The sequence below is a fragment of the Adiantum capillus-veneris genome, chromosome 27, assembly GCF_014529385.1.
Source record: "Adiantum capillus-veneris isolate H3 chromosome 27, ASM1452938v2, whole genome shotgun sequence".
Lineage (NCBI taxonomy): Eukaryota > Viridiplantae > Streptophyta > Polypodiopsida > Polypodiales > Pteridaceae > Adiantum > Adiantum capillus-veneris.
In genome coordinates this window covers 94,042,803-94,065,085 of record NC_140957.1, presented here as the reverse complement: position 1 = coordinate 94,065,085, position 22,283 = coordinate 94,042,803, and the positions used below count along the sequence as shown (strand labels likewise).

General features: G+C 46.8%; 1 protein-coding gene across 2 annotated transcripts in view; it reads right to left on the bottom strand.

The window, feature by feature from the left end:
* The window catches only part of LOC147422417 (receptor-like cytoplasmic kinase 185), a 47,525-nt gene extending 28,160 nt beyond the window's left edge, over positions 1–19,365 (bottom strand). Inside the window, exon 1 of one of the 2 annotated variants that reach the window (XM_086503212.1) lies at positions 19,045–19,365. In XM_086503212.1, coding sequence (XP_086359338.1) covers positions 19,045–19,301 — 257 coding nt within the window. In that variant the 5' untranslated portion in view covers positions 19,302–19,365. The remainder of the gene's footprint in view (positions 1–19,044) is intronic. The other variant, XM_086503211.1, reaches the window with a different exon arrangement.
* Between the last annotated feature and the right edge of the window lie 2,918 nt (positions 19,366–22,283).

Genomic DNA, 22,283 nt, shown 5'->3' with positions numbered 1-22,283 from the left:
CCCCAAACAGTCCCCTAATTGTCCTCTGCCAGTGGGGCACTATTCCCAATGGTTTTGGCGCCCGTATGGCTGAAAAACGGTCAATTTACAACGCATACATAGCGCTGAAAACGCACCTGTACGGTGAGGTCATGACCCTCATCGGTGCTTGCTTTGGAGTAGCAGTTAGCTACCCCGGTTCCTACTCAAGGAGACTCTTGCCTCAGCACAAAAGCATGAACCCACACAGTTGTACATCAGTCAAATGAAGAGCCCTCTTGTGGGGCATCACATAACTACACGTAGGGGAGAGAGAAAGAGCAATGTGTAGCGTACAGGGCATCACTCCTAGCACCACACTGTACATGGGAAGGAAGAAAGCACTCCATAGCTCTTAACCTGTGAGACGGGTTCTCACTGAAGTATCCCCCCAGCATAAATCGAGTTCCCCCTCTTCTGCCCTTGACCTGTAATGCATCTGTGAACAAATAGATGCAAAAGGGGAAGATTTCCAAGGCTGCCAAAACCTGCATATCGCTGAAAACGCAACAAAACAGCCCTGTGAACACGCATCTGATGCCTTCCAATGCTGAAAATGAGCTCCTTGGTCCTAGATAAAATCATGGGAAGCTCAAAAATGGAGAGAAATGGCTGAAAATCACAATTATCAGCTTCCAAAATTGCTCCACAAAGACAGTTACGAGTTCTGTTCTCCCAAACTTAGTAAATTGGCCAAAAAGTGTCACTTGGCACTCATGCATGCAATTTCCCGCATTGGGCTTCCCGCTTAAAAATCTCTCAACTTGTGCATCAATTGACTTTGCAGCAGAGTACTAAAATGTTCCCCTTGTCATTTTGAAGCTAATGACGCGAACAAATTTCACGACCCAAAATAGCACTTCCCTAAATTTTAGGAAATGATTCCGTTGGGCTCCCACTAGTCATCTGACCATCTATCCTCATTGGGACCGCATCCAAAAGTGCAATGTGGCCCAATTGTCGGATACTTTCTGCTGGTAGTCCCATCTTGACTTTATGCCTTTATTGGGTTCACTTCCTAGCATCCACCAACTTGCTAAGTGCGACGGGGGGGACCTACATGATCTTGAACTCAGCCTAGACATCCTTTTACTTTACGAGTTCCAGTGCCGACCAACTTCCCATCTGCGGGTGAAACCACCGTTCACATTGGACATACAATGTCCGACCATTTGCAACTTCAAAAAGAGGGTCTCAAAAATTAAACAAAAATCATTGGAAAGAAACCAACAACTAAGGTTAGCAGTTGCCACGGCCTTGTGATAGACTCTCTCATCACGCAAGAGTGCCTTGATGTTTTGTTCACTATTCAACAAGTGTCCTTCCCGCAGAAAATTTGTAGTCTCTCCTCTTTCAGGATGTGATATGCTTTTGGGCATTCGATGGTTTCGTAAGCATAACCCTCTCATTGATTGGGCGGAAAATACGTTCATTTTCAATACCAAAAGTGACTCTCCCCTTGTCATTTGTGAGAGCAAGTTGTTTATTCTCCATCTCTCATTTCTAATGTGCAGGCGAAGATTGAAAGGATTCGGGAGAAGGCGACTCTGTCAGTCTCTTCTTTTCCAAAGCATGATACACATGATTTGCATGATGATAAGCATGATGATTTGAATGATAATGATGAGCATGAGATTTGGATGATAAGGATAAGCATGAAGAATTGTATGACAATGACAAGCATGATGCTTTGCATAAAGATGATGTGATTGTTCACAAGGATGATGGTTTAGTTGATGCTTTTTCTAGCAAAGTTAACCTCGTTGCAGATTCGATCCATCACGAAAACCGATCTAGGCTTTCGAGTCGAGGTCGAAAGAACCGCCACAGGAAGATTGAATCGATCCCGAAGAACCGACCTTGGCTCTCGAGCCTAGGTCTCAAGAACCCCCACACGAAGTATTATGTGTACGAATGATTAGTCAGCAAGCATTGTTCGAGTGTTTCATTCGTGATGCTTTCCTATATTTTAGTCACCGTCCTTGTGTGATCCCTTTTCATAGGCATGACATATTGTACAATGAACACGATTCCCTCATGAATGAGCACGAATGTATGCGGATTTCTCATGAAAAGCTGAAAGTATGCATTCCAAGAAGTCACATTCCATGTCTCTTCCTTGGCATGACACAGTTTCCGAAAGAGCACAAGAAAGATTGAGCATCAAGCATAGGCATTTCCATTGTGTTTTGCCACAGTTGATTGATTTAGATCAAAAAGACAAGTTTCAAAACCATTGTTTGCGTGTGTTTGAATGAACCGTTTGGCACTCCGTCTCTATGTTCATCTCCATTGCATGCACAGTTTTTTCAAAAGATTAGAATTTTTCCAGTCACTTTACATGGAATGGGTATGTTCATGTTTTTGTGTTGGAAGTGGTTTCAGGAATTTTCACCCTCGGAGATTCTTGAAGAAGGTAGCCGCATGACTATAGACGAAGTTGAAGCATTGAAGGAGTCAAAGAAGACTTTGTGTCGCTTTCGGCGCAGCCCAAAGAAGCAAGTGTTGCAGACCTTTATAAAGTTCAAGTATCGCATGACCCACGCCTTAAAGTGGGCCGGCGAAGAGTACTTCCCAGGATTCCAGACCTTGTTGGCGATCTCCCTCGACGCCATAGAGTTCGGTACCAGTACCTCACTTTGAAAAGGAGGGGATGTCACGTGACACATTCAACCCTATGTGTCCGTGGACAAGCTACAGCATGACAAGGGTTCAGTTCAGTCCAGTCAGTCTAGCTTAGGAAGTGTTCTGGCACTTTTGTGAGTCTGTTCGCAAACCGTGCATGTCCAGACACTTATATTAGATGCATACCCTCTGGTTGCACACAACATGATCATCAACATTATTATCAAAATCCATCAAGAGCATTTTCCAATGCACAGAACCTATTTTCCCTATTTTTGACATTTATCACTTATTTATTAAGTGACTTTTGTCGGGAACTACGTAGGGCAATTTTGCGAAGATAATATATAAGCAAACCTAGTGCTAGGCTTATCTGACAGAAGAGAGGCAGGGCACATGCAAGGAATTGCAGCAGGCGACTTCAACAAGTGTTAAGTTTGGGTAAGCAAGCATTGTGAAAAGACTCGCTACTGCTCCCGCTGTTGCTAATTGGACTATTTTCTTATTTTTAATGATTAATTTTTTTTAGGATATTTTATTATGTGCACTAAGAACTGTTAAAAGATCGTAGCTACAGGAACTGCCATCAGGAACGGACAACTCTGATGTGTCATTTGATGGGTGACAGTAAACATCGCGAAGGAGTTTCCGTAAGTTCGGTGGAAAGGGCCGGGTTACGAGTGCCCCTGATGCGTCACATAATGGGTGACGGGTGCATCAGTAAGGGGGCATCCCGTAGGCTAAGGAGGAAATCCGAACTCAGTAAGAAAATACGCATAAGAACGCAAGCACAAGAATAAAGATGGGTTCAATGAAGCTTTTTTACGAAAAGCAGGAATGCTCGCGGGAGGGCAGATGCTTCCCCGTGAGAAGTCTGTGTCTGCATTGCATCTGTGCCCGTGAACTGCACCCGGGGACGCCTGGAATGTGTTCGTATCGCATTGGTTTTTATCTAACTGAGTGGTTTTTAAAGTTTGAACAGGTTCACACTTTATTTAATAAAGTGGCCGGTCACTTTTAAGTTAACGGCCCTTTTAATAATTAAATAAAGCAGTGCACTCCAAAAATTTACGTAGAAATAACTCTACGCAAAAAGCACTGTACGGGTTGGCTGAGGGTAGCTCTCTCTCTCTCTCTCTCTCTCTCTCTCTCTCTCTCTCTCTCTCTCTCTCTCTCTCTCTCTCTCTCTCTCTCTCTCTCTCTCTCTCTCTCTCTCTCTCTCTCTCTCTGCGCCCCAAAAGCTTTTGCTTTAAGCTGCTATTGTTGCCGGATCGGGGGGACTATAAAAAAGAAGTGGCAGCGTTCCAGTTTTCTACACAGCGCAAGGAGCAGAGAAGAACCAGCGCTGAGAAATTTGGAGCCAAGATTGACGCGAGAAATCTACAAGTGTTCGTGCCGACGGAGTACGAGGTCGCTTTTCCGAGCGAGGAGCGGCAGGTATAATCTGTTGATTACGCATTGCGAGTTGTTGCATTGTGTGGTTTGTTTTGCAGGAATTCTCACTTTACGGGAGGTCCCTCACGGGAAGTACGGCTTCGTGCCTACGTCCCTTTACGGGAAAGTACGGCTTCATGCCTAAGTCCCTTTACGGGAAAGTACGGCCTCGTGCCTAAGTCCCTTACGGGAAGGAACGACCTTCGGGTCTAAGATACAGAACGGAGGGGTTTCCTCGGGTTCTCGTGCTTGTATAAGAATTCTCCCTGAATAAAAGAATACTCTTAACGAGGGGGACCAGCCCATCTTCTGGTCCCCAATATTGTGTCGATCTTCTCCCTTCTCTCATGTTTGCAAAGTATTATAATTTTCAGATTTTCAAGTGCTCGTGTACGCTCCCGTTTTGTGACAGTGGTATCAGAGCTCGGACTCCTCTCTTTCTCTGCAAAGAAGGACGATTCCGGGAAGAACGGGAAGAACCATGTCGAGCCAAGGGAGAAGCGTTGAAGAGGAGCTTCAACAAGTGCAAGCTCAGCTTGTGGAGTTGCAACAAATTTTACTGTTGCCAGACGTCCAAAAGCTTTTGGGCGGAATGAAGAAAACGAATGGAACTGATGCAGCCAAGCATCCAAACAACACTGTTGGCCTGAGACCACAGCAGGCAAGAGAAGAAGAACGTGCCGAGGTGCACAAAGGATCTACGGATTGGAATGAACCGCCTACTTCAAGGAAAGGCCAGGAAAAAGCGCTCTTCTTGCTAGACGAGAGCAAGGACATCTCTATCTCATCTCCATCTTACTCTCCTGATTATACTTCTACTTCTCGATCATCTCGTCAGAAGAAGGAAGCCGCTACTACTGCCACTACCCTACATCAACCTAAAGATAAACCTCGATTCAAGAAGCATGGTCGCAAGTCTCAACATCGCATGAGAGTCTTCAAATCGGGCGACAAGGACATCAAGTTCGAAACCTACAACGGACGAAGAGACATCTCCAAAGCACTGTCCTTCATCAGACAGTTTGAAGTTGCCTTTACCAATGGGCACTTCACAGAAAAATCCAAATTACGCCATGTGGGGATGCACCTCAAGGAAACGACAAGTAATTGGTGGTTAGCCAAGATTCTGGAAGGTTCTCAGGCCAGAACTTGGGAGAGCTTCAAATCTGAATTTTATGAACAATTTCTTCCGCCTGACTTCGAGCAGGACATACGGAAGGAATGGGACTGGCTTGCCCAGAAGGAACATGAAAGAGTAACGACCTATGTGGACAAGTATTGGTCGGTTCTTCTGAAGGTCACTCCCTTCATGAAGATTGCCGACGAGGAAAAGAAACGAAAGTTCGAAGCGGGTCTCCAACCGCAGCTTCGAAAGAGTATGAAGGTGTATCCGTATGATACTCTTCAGAGGATGATGGAGTCAGCAATCATTGCTGAGGATTTGCACTCAACTGGGCGCCCAGAAAGATGGAGCATAGCACTTACCGTGCCAGACAAAGAGGGGTCTATGATGACCAAGGGGGCCAAGGAAGAAAACGTCCTCCATCTAGAGACGATGATCATTCTAAGAAGCCAGAGGGCACTGGCAAGCGAACTAAGTACCTTTCTCCTACTCAACTTCAAACTTTCAGAGAGGAAGGAAGATGCTTCTACTGTGGCGAGAAAGGACATATGAAACCGGACTGCCCGCTAAAGCAGCAACGGCAAGAGCAAGCCTCTACAAGGCAAGAGAAAGCAAGGAAGGAACCCGCACCACCAAGCTCGAACTCCATTCCAGATGTTCAAGGAAACACAGAAATGGAGAAAGGGAAGCGTCAACTTCTGAAGGGCTGGGGTCCTTCGAACAACCAGCGAGTACTGATTCTTTATGATCCAGGGTCCACGGATAACTTCATCTCCCTGGATACTGCGGAACGTTTGTGCCTCACACCGGCTCAGCTTGGCACACCGGTTACATCCGGATCGGCATTCGAGGGGTTGACAACCAATGCAACTCCCGTGCAAGGACAGCTCAATCTTCGGATTGGCGAGTACAAGGACCGCGAATCATTTTTGATGGCACCCATCGAGAGATGTGATATCGTCTTGGGTATGCCATGGCACTTCCACATGACACCTATTCCCGATTATGTGGAAAAGACCCTCACTTTTGATCATGGGCGTAAGAAAATAAAGATTCAAGCTGATGCAGGAGATTGGCAGTTCCCAATTGTAAGCCATATCTCCATTAAGAAAGAAATGAAGAAGTGTGTTTCTGCTTACTTGATTTTTGCAAAGGATAAAACTAGTAGGGACTCTCTCTCTAGTCTGGAAATTAAGCGTCTTCAATTTATTGAAAAGTACAAGGATTGTTTCACGGAAACACTTCCTGATGAACTCCCTCCGGTACGCCCGGAAGATCACCGCATAGATCTCATACCGGGTAGCTCGCCTCCCAATCAACCCCCTTATCGGGTAAGTCTTGTTCAGCAAGAGGAAATTTTGAAGCAAGTCAACGAGCTTCTAGAGAAAGGGTTAGTACGGCCAAGTGCTTCACCCTACTGCTCTCCAGTTCTACTGGTGCAGAAGAAAGATGGCACGTTTCGAATGTGCATAGACTATCGGTCTTTAAACAAGATCACAATCAAGAATCGCTTTCCGATCCCTCGGATTGATGATATACTTGATAAGTTGCAGGGTGCAAGTGTCTTTGGTCGCATAGACTTAAAGAGTGGGGTATCATCAGATACGGATCGCCCATGAGGATGTCCATAAGACTGCTTTCCGCACAACCTTTGGACTATATGAATTCTTGGTAATGCCTTTCGTCTTTACCAATGCTCCTGCGACGTTCAATCGCATGATGGACCGCATTTTCAACCCGTATCGAGCTTTTACGGGAGTATTCTTTGACGACATACTCATCTTCTCTAAATCAGAAGAGGAACATCGGAAGCACTTGGACTTAGTGTTTCAAGAATTGCAAAAGCATGAGTTGCATGTGAATGCAAAGAAGAGCGAGTTCTTTCTCTCAGAGATGCACTATCTCGGCCATATAGTCTCTCACAATCAAGTGAGTATGGATCCTGCCAAGATCCGAGTGGTAGAAGATTGGCCTATTCCCGCTACGGTACATGACGTACGTAGCTTCTTGGGATTATGTTCGTACTATCGGAGGTTCGTCCGAGGATTTGCTCATGTAGCAGGACCACTTCATGATTTGACAAGAAAGAAGATCCCTTTCAAATGGGGGTCGAGACAACAAGGAGCCTTTGATCGGCTCAAGTACTTGTTAAGCCATGGACCTATTCTCATAGTGTCTGACTTAAGGAAACCATTTGAGGTTCACTGCGATGCTTCAGGCGATTGCATCGGAGCAGTGCTAAACCAAGAAGCCCATGCAATGGCTTATGAAAGCAGACAGCTCAAGGATACAGAGTTGCATGCATCAATCTATGAAAAGGAACTTATGGTTGTGATTCACGCCTTATCCAACTGGAAGCACTATCTTCTAGGAGCGGATTTTGTGATCAAGACTAATCACCAGAGTTTGCGGTATTTTCTTACGCAAAGGAAACTATCTGAGAAGCAGATGAGATGGGCAAACTTTTTGTCTATGTTTCACTTCCAGATCCTTCACACGGTTGGGAGTAAGAATGTGGTCGCACACGCATTGTCTAGGCGGCCAAGGGTAAACGCTATCACTTCAGTGTATCACCAAGAATTAGAAGCACTACCGGATTTATATCCGAATGATCCAGACTTCTCCACCATCTAGGGAAAGCTACATCGTGGAGAGAATGAGTTTCACTATTCCATTCGGGACGGTTATCTATACCACCATCAGGCCATATGTGTGGCGGAACCATTAAGAAAGAAGATCATGGATGAAGCACACGCTTCGCCTTATGCGGGTCATCGGGGTATTCTCCCTACGACCTTAGCAATGGAAAGATATTTCTTTTGGCCTAGCCTTAAAGCAGACATTGATAAGTACGTCAGGGAATGCTTGGTTTGCCAAAAAGTGAAGTATGATCAGCATAAGACGCCTGGGTTGCTACAACCATTGCCTGTGCCTAATGAACCTTGGGAAAGTATTGCCATGGACTTCATCATGGACCTCCCTAGAACTCAGACTGGAAATGACGCAATCTGGACCATTGTGGACCGGTTTAGCAAGCAAGCACACTTTATACCAGTCAAGAAAACGATCAAAGCAGATCATATGGCTAGGGTCTTTTAAGCATCATGGAATGCCTAAGTCTATTGTGAGCGATCGAGATCCTCGCATGACAGGAAATTTTTGGCGCGCCTTGATGGATAATCTTGGTACAAAGCTGAATTTTTCATTTGCCTACCATCCTCAAACGGACGGGCAAAGTGAGATAGCCAATTCCACAGTATTGGACATGTTAAAAGCTTATGTGTCAGACTGGCAATCTGACTAGGAGAAATGTTTGCCTCTTGTCGAGTATGCGTATAACAATACCATACACTCATCGACGGGGAAAGCACCTTTTGAGATTCTCTATGGTAAGCCTTTGCTTCCACCCATCCTTTTAACTAAGGATAAGATCTTTGCAGCAGATGAGTTTGTCCGGGATTTGGACACCGCCTACGGGCAAGTTAGGAGAGCTATTCTACGCTCTCAGGAAAAGCATAAGGAAGCTGCAGACAAGCACAGAAGGAATCTAGACTTAACAGTCGGACAGTTAGTCTTACTCAAGTTTGAGAAGGCAAGACTTAAGAAACAAGCGTCTCATAAGGGGAAGGTGGTAAAACTTTCTACCCGTTACTATGGGCCGTTTAAGATCACTGAGCGAGTGAATGATGTCACCTTCCGATTAGAGCTACCACTTAACTGGAAGATCCATAATGCTTTCCATGTCAGTTTACTCCAGCCGTATGTGGGACCACCTCCAAGCCAGCCTAGAGCTGAGGAACCTCCTGAGGTTGAGGAAACAAAAGAAATACTCCAACCGGAGTAGATAGTAAGTCATCAGGAGCGGCCTCTCAAATCCCGAAAGATAACACGGAAGTATTTGGTTAAGTTTAAGAACTACTCGAATCTAGATGCTCAGTGGATGATGCAGGAGGAATTAGCAGCTTATCACGAGATACTGGGGGTATATGTCCAAGCACTGCAGTTGAGGTCAACTGTTTAGAAGCCAGAGGGATGTTGCTAATTGGACTATTTTCTTATTTTTAATGATTAATTTTTTTTAGGATATTTTATCATGTGCACTAAGAACTGTTAAAAGATTGTAGCTACAGGAATTGCCATCAGGAACGGACAACTCTGATGTGTCATTTGATGGGTGACGGTAAACATCGCGAAGGAGTTTCCGTAAGTTCGATGGAAAGGGCCGGGTTACGAGTGCCCCTGATGCGTCACATGATGGGTGACGGGTGCATCAGTAAGGGGGCATCCCGTAGGCTGAGGAAATCCGAACTGAGAAAATACGTGTAAGAACACAAGCACAAGAATAAAGATGGGTTCAATGAAGCTTTTTTACAAAAAGCAGGAATGCTCGCGGGAGGGCAGATGCTTCCCCGTAAGAAGTTTGTGTCTGCATTGCATCTGTGCTTGTGAACTGCACCCGGGGACGCCTCGAATGTGTTCGTATCGCATTGGTTTTTATCTAACTGAGTGGTTTTTAAAGTTTGAACACGTTCACACTTTATTTAATAAAGTGGCCGGTCACTTTTAAGTGAACGGCCCTTTTAATAATTAAATAAAGCAGTGCACTCCAAAAACTTACGTAGAAATAACTCTACGCAAAAAGATCTGTACGGGCTGGCTGAGAGTAGCGATCTCTCTCTCTCTCTGCGCCCCAAAAGCTTTTGCTTTAAGCTGCTATTGTTGCCGGATCGGGGGGCCTATAAAAAAGAAGTGCCAGCGTTCCAATCTTCTATACAACGCAAGGAGCAGAGAAGAACTAGCGCTGAGAAATTTGGAGCCAAGTTTGACGCGAGAAATCTGCAAGTGTTCGTGCCGACGGAGTACGAGGTCGCTTTTCCGAGCGAGGAGCGGCAGGTATAATCTGTTAATTACGCATTGCGAGTTGTTGCATTGTGTGGTTTGTTTTGCAGGAATTCTCCCTTTACGGGAGGTCCCTCACGAGAAGTACGGCTTCGTGCCTAAGTCCCTTTACGGGAAAGTTTGGCTTCGTGCCTAAGTCCCTTTATGGGAAAGTACGGCCTCGTGCTTAAGTCCCTTACGGGAAGGAACGACCTTCGGGTCTAAGATACAGAACGGAGGGGTTTCCTCGGGTTCTCGTGCTTGTATAAGAATTCTCCCTGAATAAAAGAATACTCTTAACGGGGGGGGGGGGGGGGGGGGGGGACCGGCCCATCTTCTGGTCCCCAATACTTTGTCGATCTTCTCCCTTCTCTCATGTTTGCAAAGTATTATAATTTTCAGATTTTCAAGTGCTCGTGTACGCTCCCATTTTGTGACACCCGCACGCTCTCCCCCCTCATCTGCTCCCGCCTCCCCCCCCTCGCCATCATTCTCCTCTCCCCCCCTCCGCCCTCGCGCTGCGCACCAGCCTTTGCTACGCGCTGCCACCCACCTGCCCCAGCCAGCACGCTATCCAGCCCACTCCCCCACACCCCCACTGCTCATTCATTGCCCGCACTCTCGTTCACTGCCCGCTGCCCCCACGCACATTGCCCTCCATCTCCACTCGCCCCCACCTTTGCGCACCTATACTCCCCACCCTCCCCCCCCCCCCCCCCCCCGGAAGGCCTCACTTGTTCAACCCTGCAATGGAGTTCTCGTTGGGACTTTACTCGCCGAGTTCTCAGGTGTTAGTCTTCACGCCGCCCTGTTTTCTACACAGCAGCAGACACAAATGGAGGCTCATGCTCCGCCTCAGAGGGACTCCTCAGAAGCCCCCTTGCCCGACCCTGCAGAGCCCACCATCTGACTTGCTCTTTCACCGACAAAGCAAGCGAGCCTCGCAGCAGAGGTGGAGCGCCTCCAGGCAACCTCCATCATCTGCAAGATTCTCGGCACCAGACCCAATAGAGGAGAGCTACGTGATCTTCTTTAGGCCCATCTTCTCGCAGTGGTGGGCAAGATCTTGGACGTTCAGATCCTCGGACGAGGCTACTATCAAATCAAGTTTGAGACCTCCGAGATGGCGTCCAAGGTCATCGCCATGAGCCCCCTGACCATCTGAGCAATTCGAGCCCACTTTCGATAATGGAGACATGGTTTTGACCCTGCTTCATATGTTCTGGTAGAGGAAGCAGACATTCCCATCTCCGTCTGTTTCCCTGGTTTGCATAGGGAGTACCTACCACTTTTGTCCAGGATAGGCTCAGCGATTGCGACTGTCCTGGAGACACCTCGCACGGCAGCCTCAGTAGCTGCCAAGGCGGCCGGCATTCCCTCAGTTCGTGTTCTCGTTAGGGACACTCACACTCTCCCGAAGGTCATCCTACTTCCTCGGTGAGTGGGGGTTGGTTTAGACAAAGCGTGGAGTATTCAGGCCTCCCGAATCAGTGCTTCATTTGTCGACAGATGGGCCATCTTGCGAAGGCCTGTCCACGGAGGAGGCCCCGACCTACACCACAGGCCCAACCCCAGCCTTCAAGGGCTGGCCAACAGCCACACGCAAAGACAGAGCACATAGGCAGAGCCACCCTCCGAGCCTGGGGCTCCAACGGAGGAGGGATGGCAGCAAGTTCGTGGTCGACGACGGCAAGGGCCACAGCGACAGCCTGGCACTCAAAGTGGTCCTCAGGTGTCTGCACAACAGCAGTGGGTTCCCATGGGGAACCGATTCGGTCCTCTTGAGCAGGACGAGGTCCCTGCTCCAACCTCCACCTCAGCTTCACCCTTGACAGTCCCCCCTCTCCCCGAGTTCCCCCCCTCCTCCTCAGCCCCCCCCCCCGGCCTCCTGCTTCCGCTGCTTCTCCTCCTTGCCCCTCTACCTTTGCCAATCCCCCTCGCCCCTCTTCTCCCCCACCTCCCCCTGCTCCTACCCCCCCTCTCCAGCTCCAGTCTCACAGTCGACCCAAGGAGCAGGGCCATCCCCGACTGCTAGGAGATCTCTTAGCAGCGCCTTTGCCATGAGTCGCTTGGCGAGAGAGACAGCCTTTCTTCCGACCCCCTCTTCTAGTACAGACGTCTCCCTTTGCAACAGTCCCTCGTGGTATGACGAGCTTCGACATTCATCGCCGATGGGACATCTTTGCCTACGACTTCACACGCTTTCTCGACAACTCCTCATCAAACCTTGAGGCAGCCTGCTTCACGGTTCATGTTCTGTTTCTTGCAGCTAGGGGGGTAGAGCATAGTTACCAGGAACAAGAAACCGGAACGGGAACGGGGAACGGGAACGCGGAACAAAATGCCATTCCCTGTTACGGGTACTCACGTTTGAAACACGGAACGGGGATTCGGAACGGGAACTTGGAAAGGGAACGGGGAACGGAGACCTGAAAACGGCCATTCCCTGTTACTATGGGGTAGAGGCCTTGGACTCAGCAGTTGGCTTCTCTCTTCCCTTTGGGGTAAGGACAGACTGAGTGGACTCTCGACTCAGTGTTGGAGTGGCTACAAACACGGGCCCTAGAGTTCTCTCACCACATGGGAGACCCAAGAGTTACAGATATGCTTCAGATTCTTTGGCCATTGGCCAAGTTTGCTGTGACCCCTCCGGATGCAGCAGGATGTAGACACATTGTGGTTCATTCTTTGCTGATACGCAATGCCCGCCATGCTATGTACAGATTCATGAGGACTCCTGGACAGAGGAGGTTGCTTTACGCACGGCTCGGTCTACTTGGGCTTGGGCCAGGCACTCTTTGCAGTCACGCCTATCTAGAGGACGCTCGGATGCGGATTACTCCACATCCAAGCCTGCCTCGAAGATAGCACATTTAGCTGTTGAGGCAGCATTTGTTCTCTCTCGCTCCCCATGAGGATCGTCTCATGGAACGTGCAGGGATTAGGTGGGGCCCAGTTTCAGCGTCAGAGGGGCCGACTGCGTCAGGAGCTTCAACGATGCCTTGTGGGAGGAGAGATTGACCTCCTTATGCTGCAAGAGCATCATCTGTGTGAGAGACGCATTAGACGATGTGGTCAGCTTTTGCGTGGACGATATGATACTTTTTGGTCAACTGCTTTTGGACTTGGAGGCATCCAAGGTGGGGTATGTATGACTATTGCGGATTCTTTGCAGCAAGCCATTGTGGGCAGAGGGATTATTGTGCCGGGCAGGGCTCAGTGGATCACTATGCAGGTTCAGGGTTGACTTGTGGGCTTCTTGAACATCTATGCGCCCAATGTGGCGAGTGCACGGGCAAAGTTTTGGTCACAGATTGTTGAGTCTCTGCCGCAGGCAGAGCAGTGGTGCATAGGGGGTGACTTCAACATGTTGGAGGACCCCTCTGACAGGATTGGTGGTAGCCATGCTATTGTGCATGGAGTTGAGCTGGCAACTTGGAAGAGGTTTTGTATGACTCTTGAGGGTTTCGGATGTTTGGCAGCAGTCTAGCTTTGTGAGGCCCCCAAACAGCCTGGCCTTCTCTCGTTCGGACCGCAGAGTGGGAGGAGTGAATCAATCGCAGATAGATCGCTTCTACACTAGTGACCACTTCTGTGACTTGGGTGGGACAGTTGGCATTCTGGCAGGGACTTCCTTCTCAACCATGCACCAGTGATATCATAGTGGCAGATAGGCAGAGGAGGGCGAGCGCGATGCTTCGCATCCCTGAGAGGGTCTTGCTGGACTCTACACTCAGAGAGCGAGTGGAGGCTCTTTAGACAGAGAGCCTAGAGATGCAAGATTCTCCTACTGACAGAGTGGCCTCAGGACTAGCTCAGCTTGGTCGTCTCTTTCTCCAGGAGTCTTTGGCTCGTCTGGCTACAGCGAAAGAGGAGGAGCAGTGTCTCCGACGGGGCGTTGCTTCCTTGCAAAGGATGCAGGAGCAACATCCAGACAGTCCTTGGTTGGAGGAGCAGTTACAGTAGGCTCGCCAGGAGCTTGTTAGCAAAGAGGGGCGGCGCCATGAGTTTGCTTTTCATCGACAGGCATCTCAGTGGACGTAGGTGGGTGACAGAGTGACTGGTGCTTTCCTTTTAGTTCTTAGGGAAAGAGAGAGCTTTCCGTCTTGTGGAGCGTGCTATGATCACGAACAAAGTGAGTGGATATTGTGCGTGCAAGTGAATGAGACTGAGAGAAGGAGAGAGAAGAGATACGACACCCGAGAGGTTGTAAACCCTCCTCCGAAGGCCCCACTCTCGTCGGCGAGAGTGGTCTATTCTTTGATTTGATTGCACAAAGGTGTACAATGCGTATGCAATGGACTATGCAACTTGGTCTATGCCGATGACGGTGACGACGATGACGATGACGATGACGACGACGACGATGGCTGAAATCTGAGATCTTCTAATCGCTGAATTTCGGGACTGTTTCAGTGGCTGAAAATGACTGTTCTGGCTGCGTTTTCTTGGCTGAAAAATGAGGTTTCTTAGGGCTGAAAACTGATGGTCTTTACGGGCTGAATCTGCTACACTTTAGGTGAATAATGCCGGTCTTAATTTGCTGCTGAAATCCAAAAACGCCAAGGGCTGAAATTGGTCCTTTTGTCGCCGGGGTTCTGTAAATGCAAAAACGCTAGGCTGATCTGTTGTGTCGTGATGACGCCGGGGCTGATCTGCTCTGCACAAATCGCCAAGGTTGATCTGATGCAAAAACGCTAGGTCTTCTGTGGAGAAAACGCCAGAGTAGTCGCGGGGGTTGGTCTTGCTGAGAAGTTGCCTGTTGAGCAAGGTGCTCCTGCTGCCTCTTCTGCCAGAAAGTGCTAACTTGGGTTTGCTTATCTATTAACTTAGCAAAATTGCCCTACCTACTTTTGTTGGAAAGTCACTTAAAAATAATAAGTGAAAATCCCAATAAATAGGAAAATAGGCTAACTGCACTGAAAAAATTCCCCTAACTGATGCTAATGGATTCTGATGGGAATTCCGATGATCATGCTATGTGCAACCGGAGGATATGCATCTATGCTAAGTGATTGGGCATGCACGGTCTACGAATAGACTCACAAAAGTGCCAGATCACTGCTAATCTAGACTTGACTGAACTGACTGAACCCTGCTGTGGTGTAGCTTGTCCACGGAAACATAGGGTTGGGATGTGTCACGTGACACCAGAGCATCTGGATGCAGAGTCTAAGAGTGAGACCCTCCCACTCCCTTGTTCTTTGAGTTGCAGATTAATACAAAAAGATATACCGAAAGGGGCGCCAGTCTTTGGGGCCAATATCTCTAGGCACGATTTTCCGTCGGGCCGTGTCGAATCAATTGTGAACTGTGAACTGTTTTGAAGTGAATAACTGTGGTGTCGCTGTAGAATCTTGACTTGGGAGTGTCCAAGTCTGTTACAGAAGATTGAAATGAATCAGGAGAAGGAGACTCTCTCAGTCTTGTCTTCTCCAAATCACGACAGACATGATTTGTATGATATAGATGTGATTATTCACAAGCATGATGATTTGCAGGATAAAGATGAGATTGTTCACAAGGATGATGGTTTAGTTTATGCTTTTTCTAGTGAAGCTTACCTCATTGCAGATTGGATCAATCACAAAGAACCGATCTTGGCTCTCGAGTCGAGGTCCAAAGAACCCCCACAGGAAGTATTGTATATGCGCATGATTAGTCAGTACGCATTGTTCGAGTGTTTCATTCATGACGGTTTCCTGTATTTTAGTCACCGTCTTTATGTGTTCCTTTTTCATAGGCAAGCCATATTGTACGATGAACACGATTCACTTATGAATGAGCACGGACATATGCGGATTACTCATGAAAAGATGAAATGTTTGCATCCAAGGAATTCACATTCCATGTCTCTTCCTTGGCATGACAAAGTATCCTAAAGAGCACAAAGAAGGATTGAGTATCAAGCATTGGCATTTCCATTGTGATTTTCCACAGTTGATAAATTTAGATCAGAAAGACAAGTTTCGATTCCGATTTTTGCGTGTGTTTGATGAACGGTTTGGCACTCCGTCTCTTTGTTCATCTACATTGCATGCACATTCTTTGAAGAAGACTAGAATTTTTCGAGTCACTTTACATGGAATGGGTATGTTCATGTTTTTGTGTTGGAAGTGGTTTCAGGAATTTTCCTCCTCGGAGATTGTCGAAGAAGGTAGATCCACGACTATAGCCGAAGTTGGAGCATTGAAGTAGCCACAGATGACTTTGTGTCGCTTTCGGCACGGTCCAAAGAAGCAAGTGTTGCAAACCTTTATGAAATTCAAGTATCGCACAACCCACACAACAGAGTGGGCCGACCAAGAGTCCTTAGCAGGGTTCCAGACACTGTTGGCGATCTCCCTCGACGCCATACAGTTCGGTACCAGTACCTCACTTTAATAAGGAGGGAATGTTACGTGCACATCTAACCCTATGTGCATGTGGACAAGCTACTTCATGACAAGGATTCAGTTAGCTTAGAAAGTGTTATGGCACCTTTGTGAGTCTGTTCGCAGACCGTGCATGTCCAGACACTTAATATAGTTGCATTTCCTTTAGTTGCACACAGCATAATCATCAGATTATAGTCAGTACCCATCAGGAGCATTTTATAGTGCATAGAACCCATTTTCCCTATTTTAGCCATTTTTCACTTATTATTAATAAGTGACTTTGTTGGGAAACTGGGTAGGGCCAATTGACTAAGGCAATATATAAGAAAAGCTAGCACTAGCACTTTCTGACAGAAGAGGCAGCAGATAGCATCTGGCAGGGCACTTTCTCAGCAAGACCGGCAATGGAACCTAGCGTTTTCAGCCAAAAGGACCAGCCAGTGTTTTTCAATTGCAGATCAGCCTTGACGTTCATCTACAACAGATCAGCTCTGGCGTTTTCCACAGCATCAGATCACCTAGCGTTTGTAGACTCCCAGATTAGCCTGCCGTTTTTGCAAACAACAGATCAGCCTAGCGTTTTTGCAACATGCAGATCATCCTAACGTTTTGCAGATTCCCGGCAACAAGCACATCCATTGCATCAGCGTTTTCAGTTTTCAGCAGTTAGACTCCGCTCCGCAATCCCCAAACCTCGCAGATCTCACCTTCTCGCAGCAGATCCTCGTCGCACGGTCAGATCAGCCTGCGTTTGCAAATTCAGCCCTCTATTCGCAAATTTCAGCATCTGCGTTTACAGCGCAGCGTCGTTGCACCGTCGTCATCGCCGTCGTCACCGACATAGAATCACAATTTAGCAGATACAAGATTTGCAGATTTCAGCCCTTAGCGTTTTCAGATTTCAACCCGTCTCGTCGTTGTCCTCATCGTCGTCGACATCGTCGGCAAGTCCATTGCATCTAGACCATTATACCAGATTTGTGCAATCAACAGTATAGACCTCTCTCGCCATAGAGAGTGGGGCCCTTGGAAAAGGGTTTGACAACATGCTGGTGACGTATTCTTCTCTCTCTATCTCTCAGTCTCAGCACCTTCATTCAAATGTTTACCATTTTGTTTGTGATCATTTGCACTCTCTCACTAAAGGAACGGAAGGCTCTCCCTTCCGTAAGTAAAAGAAACCCTTGAGCACAGTTCGGAGCACTCATCTTGAGCAAAGTTCAGCATTCACTTCCACTGCATCTTACATCCTGTCTTTGGTCATTGGCAGACTTCCCTTTGGGAGATTGTGTTTGGCAAGATGGTCGGTAATATTCTTGGTTGCATCATCACCTTGGGCTTGCTCTCCGCTTGGAAAGTTGTTACGGATTATCTCTCTTGACATGGCAGGCAGCAAGCAGATGGGAATTCGTTGCGTTTGGAAAGCATTCATTGGAGTAGGGCGTTTTCTTTTACCCTGGTTGATCAATCGTTTCGTCAAGCTTACTTCCTCTCTGGTCGTGGCATACGCACGGTGGATGATGTGGTGGATTCATCTGGGAATATGCTTACCTTTTCTCAAGCAGCAGCACGCTTTGGGTTGGGCCTACGTTATCGTCAAATTTGGAGCTTGCTTTGGCATATGCTGGATGTTTTTCTCCCTGTTCCGCCGCCGCTAGTCGGTGAATGTCGTATACAGGATTGGAACTTATGGGACTCTTCTTTGGATGCGATTTCTGCTCGCCATATCTATGCTTCTCTCATGCAAGACTCTTGGTTGGCTGATCATTGTAATGCGCTCTAGGATTTACACAAATCCAATCAATGGTGGAGGCAGGCTCTACTGCAATCTGGAAGTCTTGCTTGTCTCTTAAGAAGTGTTTGTTTCTTTGGCGTTGTTTGTTGGGAGTCTTTCATTTAAAACACTCCTTGCGGTGCGTCTTATTAGCTCCTCTCGTTGCGTCAGTTGCTCCGCTGCTGATGAGACTGTCAGACGTCTGCTATGTGAGTGTTGCTGCACCAGGGCTTTTCTTCGCAGCGTTTCTGCTTGTATGCACCTTCGATTTCCCTCAACGATCTTCCACAAACGATTCTAGCCTTTTTGGCATTCTTCCGAATTCCCTCCAACAATTTACCATTTTCTTCGCATGGGTCAAATTTTGGTCACTATGGTCCTTGTGGCACCACCGCAATCTCCGCATGTTTCACCAGCATAATGCAGATCCTTTTCCATCATTCAAGTTTTCGTTGAGGCAATCGTTACATTTTGCCTTTGACATTGGGACATATCCCTAGAAATCTTGCAACTCTTCTATGTTTGCTTTTAGCGCTTTTGTATCGATTCACACTTCAGTGTTCTTCCCTTTGTAGAGCACTTCAATGTTCTTCCCTTTGTATATGATCTTTTTCGTGGGTTTTCCTCGCCTTGAGGTTTCATTAATCAAAATATTTCTTATTTTTTTTTTAAAGTGTGTGTGTGTGTGTGTGTGTGTGTGTGTGAGAGAGAGAGAGAGAGAGAGAGAGAGAGAGAGAGAGAGAGCATACTCAAATACACAAAACAATTTCTTGAAAGGGTACCCCTGTGTGTGTGTGAGAGAGAGAGGCTCTGACCTGGTTGCCAAGGAGGCAGCCCTTGTAGAGAGGGCCAGAGGCGCTGTGGGCGATGAGAGCATGAGGGCTGAAGTTGCGAGCAGCGCTTGCAAGCTCGGGGTACTTGAAGACATTCGGAGCCATGTTAGTAACTCAGGTTTTTCAAGCTTTCGTCGACTTTCTTTCACTAGGCCGGCTTCGAAGTTCGAACGCTGAAGGAACAGCCTGCTGTACAGTACTGTTGACTGGCCCTTGAACTCCCAAGATAGGAGCCCCATATAGACTCTCTGGTACAAGAAGCACGGTCGACTGCAAGTTCACACCCAATGAAACCTCTCCTAGGTGGGGCATTGTGAGTCGTAGATCTGGAATGATGGAATGCAGGTACCTTAGATTATCTAGGGTAAAAAGTAATCCAAGGTACCGCATTTCGAAAGTAATGTAGGGTATCCTATTTTGCGGGCGTGGGGTTTCAACCCGTGACTTCACCCATGAGAGACGCATGCCCTAACCACTTCGTCATGCGCGCGTTTTGAAACTTGAGGGTCCTAATTTACTTTAAAAATGTATGCAAAGCGGCAGATGCCGAAAGTAATATAAAGTACCCTAGATTACTTTCGATGCCACCACTGGGATCTATGACCCACAATGCCCCCGTCGTAGATCCCACCCTCCCATGCCCATGCCACTTAGTCCGGAGGCTAGCCTATACTAGTGTTGCTTCTGCCAGCTCACAGAACATCTGCGTTCTGACTCGTAAATTAGGCTCGATATACACTGTCTCTATGCCTACCCGTGGAGATGGGTGGGCATGTGTTACACACCAAGTACTTCTTCTTTTAAAAAAGTAAATGCACAATCAAATCGTGCCTGGAACTTATTGGTTTAACATCAAAGGGTGTATGATTGCTTTATCATTTGGTAGGGAGCTAGGTTAGTGTTATGGGGTCTAGAAATAAGGGGTTTTCTTAGTATGGTTGAGAGTAGGTGGTCCATAAAATTTATTCAATCCCTTGAGACAAGCTCATGTGATCTAAAGGAAGATTTCCATGTAAGGGTAAGCTCAACTTGTGGCACCATGTGAGAAAGCCCTTTAAGCACTTAGAAAGAGATAATTGATGAGATGGTCCAATAGCAAGAGGGTGAAACCTCCCTAGCCAATGATTGTAAAGCACAAAGCCTATTTATGAGGCTATTTACTAATGAAGCATTGCACTTTGAGTACTATCATTGTGTCTCTACTCTCTCTTTCTATGCTCTTGCATTTGGCATAACCTAACCATAATCACCATCTCTCTAATACTAACTCTAATACCATGGTTAAGTTAAGGTTTCACCCTCCATAGCCTACGCTAATCATTGGTGATTAGGGAGTATGCTTTCGCATTTACTAATCCATCAAGTGGTATCATAGCCGATGGTTTATACCTAGGCCTTATTAAGCCCCTTCCTTCTCTCTTCCTAATTACTAATATCATTGATTAAGCATAGGCACGTTCTTGGCAATACCAATGATCCACTACTCTTCTTAATCAATTGATTGGTGATTCGCAACGTTTCAATAATCGCATTGTGTATGTGCAATTTTCAATTATTGTGCCTTTTTGTGTTCATTTTTAGCTAGCTTTACTCCACCATCACTCTCATTTAGGCACCATTTCTTTGTGTAACTTGTGTGCATGCAAAGCATTTCATGACACCATTTCATAGTGCTTCCAAGTGCAAAGATTTCTCTAGATTTAATTCTTTAACAGTGCGCACAAGTTTTCAACCTTCAATAGCATGTCTAATCTCTAGATTTGAGCTTCATTAGCCATTCTTAATCCCTACCTAAACTTAGGTGTGTGGAAAAGTTTTTTTTTCTCTTGAAGAGTCACCCGTGAAGAAAGGCCTCTTAATAGGTCCTTTGACATTTTGGCACAAGGGCCGTTACTCAACTTAGACGGCTACCAGGCGGGATCCCGAAAAAAAGGTGCTTAATTGAAACTAAGACACAATTTGGGTCCGTGATTTTTGGTGAGGATTGCGTGCACCTTTGTTCACAAGCAACGCCTGCATGTGCCGCCACCATTTGGCGTATCTTTGCAAGGCTCGTCATGCTCTTGAATAGCATCTTGCACTAATAAATCCTTGACAAGTCTCGCATTTGGCTAGCCGACGAGCAAGCTCATAGATCACCACATCCACGCGTTGCTTCTGCTCTCGAGTTGCACCTACTACACTAGTTGCCGACGCTTCGACGTGAAGAGGTGTTGTGTGTTGTTCAAGATGCTCTAAACTCTGTCCAATCTATCTACACTGTGCATCAATTGCTTGATTCTTGTTGCCTATCGCCCACGCATTCTACATTGCCCGGCCATTGCACCTACTTGTTGTTGCATGTCACCATCATCGAGTGTCGTTAGCTATTAATGCCAAAGCCTTGCAGCTCATCGACATTTGCAATTGCTCCTGCAAAATCTCTCGGCTCAACCCAACACTTTCTCAATTGTCGACCGCATTGCCCCATATTAAAGCAATGTTCACACAAGGCTCTAAAGGGCCTTAGCCTAGAGATTGTTCTCGCGGTGTCTCTTTGCCTAAAGACTTAAAACCCTTCATCAAGATGGCTCCAAGGCCACATTGCTGTGAACTCCATGCTCATAGTTTTTTGTATTTGGGGACACTCCCACAGGTTGAAATTTCTCCAAACCACACGTCACATGCACATCTTAATGGCAATACATGCGATGATAGAAATGTATGTAATACTTGTGTACGGAATCACTATGTGCGTAAGCATGGGATTAAACACTGCCCAAAAGAGTCATTTGTGGTAAGACCGCCCATAATCATGAGCACACACACAAAGCACTACACATGAAATGTATGCGTGCTTTGCACCATTAGCCAAGAAAAATTGTACTCTCGACATTTCGGACCAATGAAAATCGACATCGACATGAAAATCAAGACATGAAGATGAAGACAACGAATGACGACATGAAGACGACAACATTAAACAAAGCCAACAGAATAAAGATGGATGATGACCAAAAACGATGACAAAGACATGAAGAAAAATTATGGAGGGGATACACGTTGTCGAGGGATAATTGTGCGAAAGGTGAGCGGCACCGGGCCCCTGGCTGTGAGAGGTGCGGGGAAAGAGGTGCAGCACGCACAATTAATGACAACAGAGCTCAAAACAAACAGTATCCATGATTAATCAATCACTAATGGAGGCTTAATGCTCCTTACAAGATGAAACCTGGCTTAAT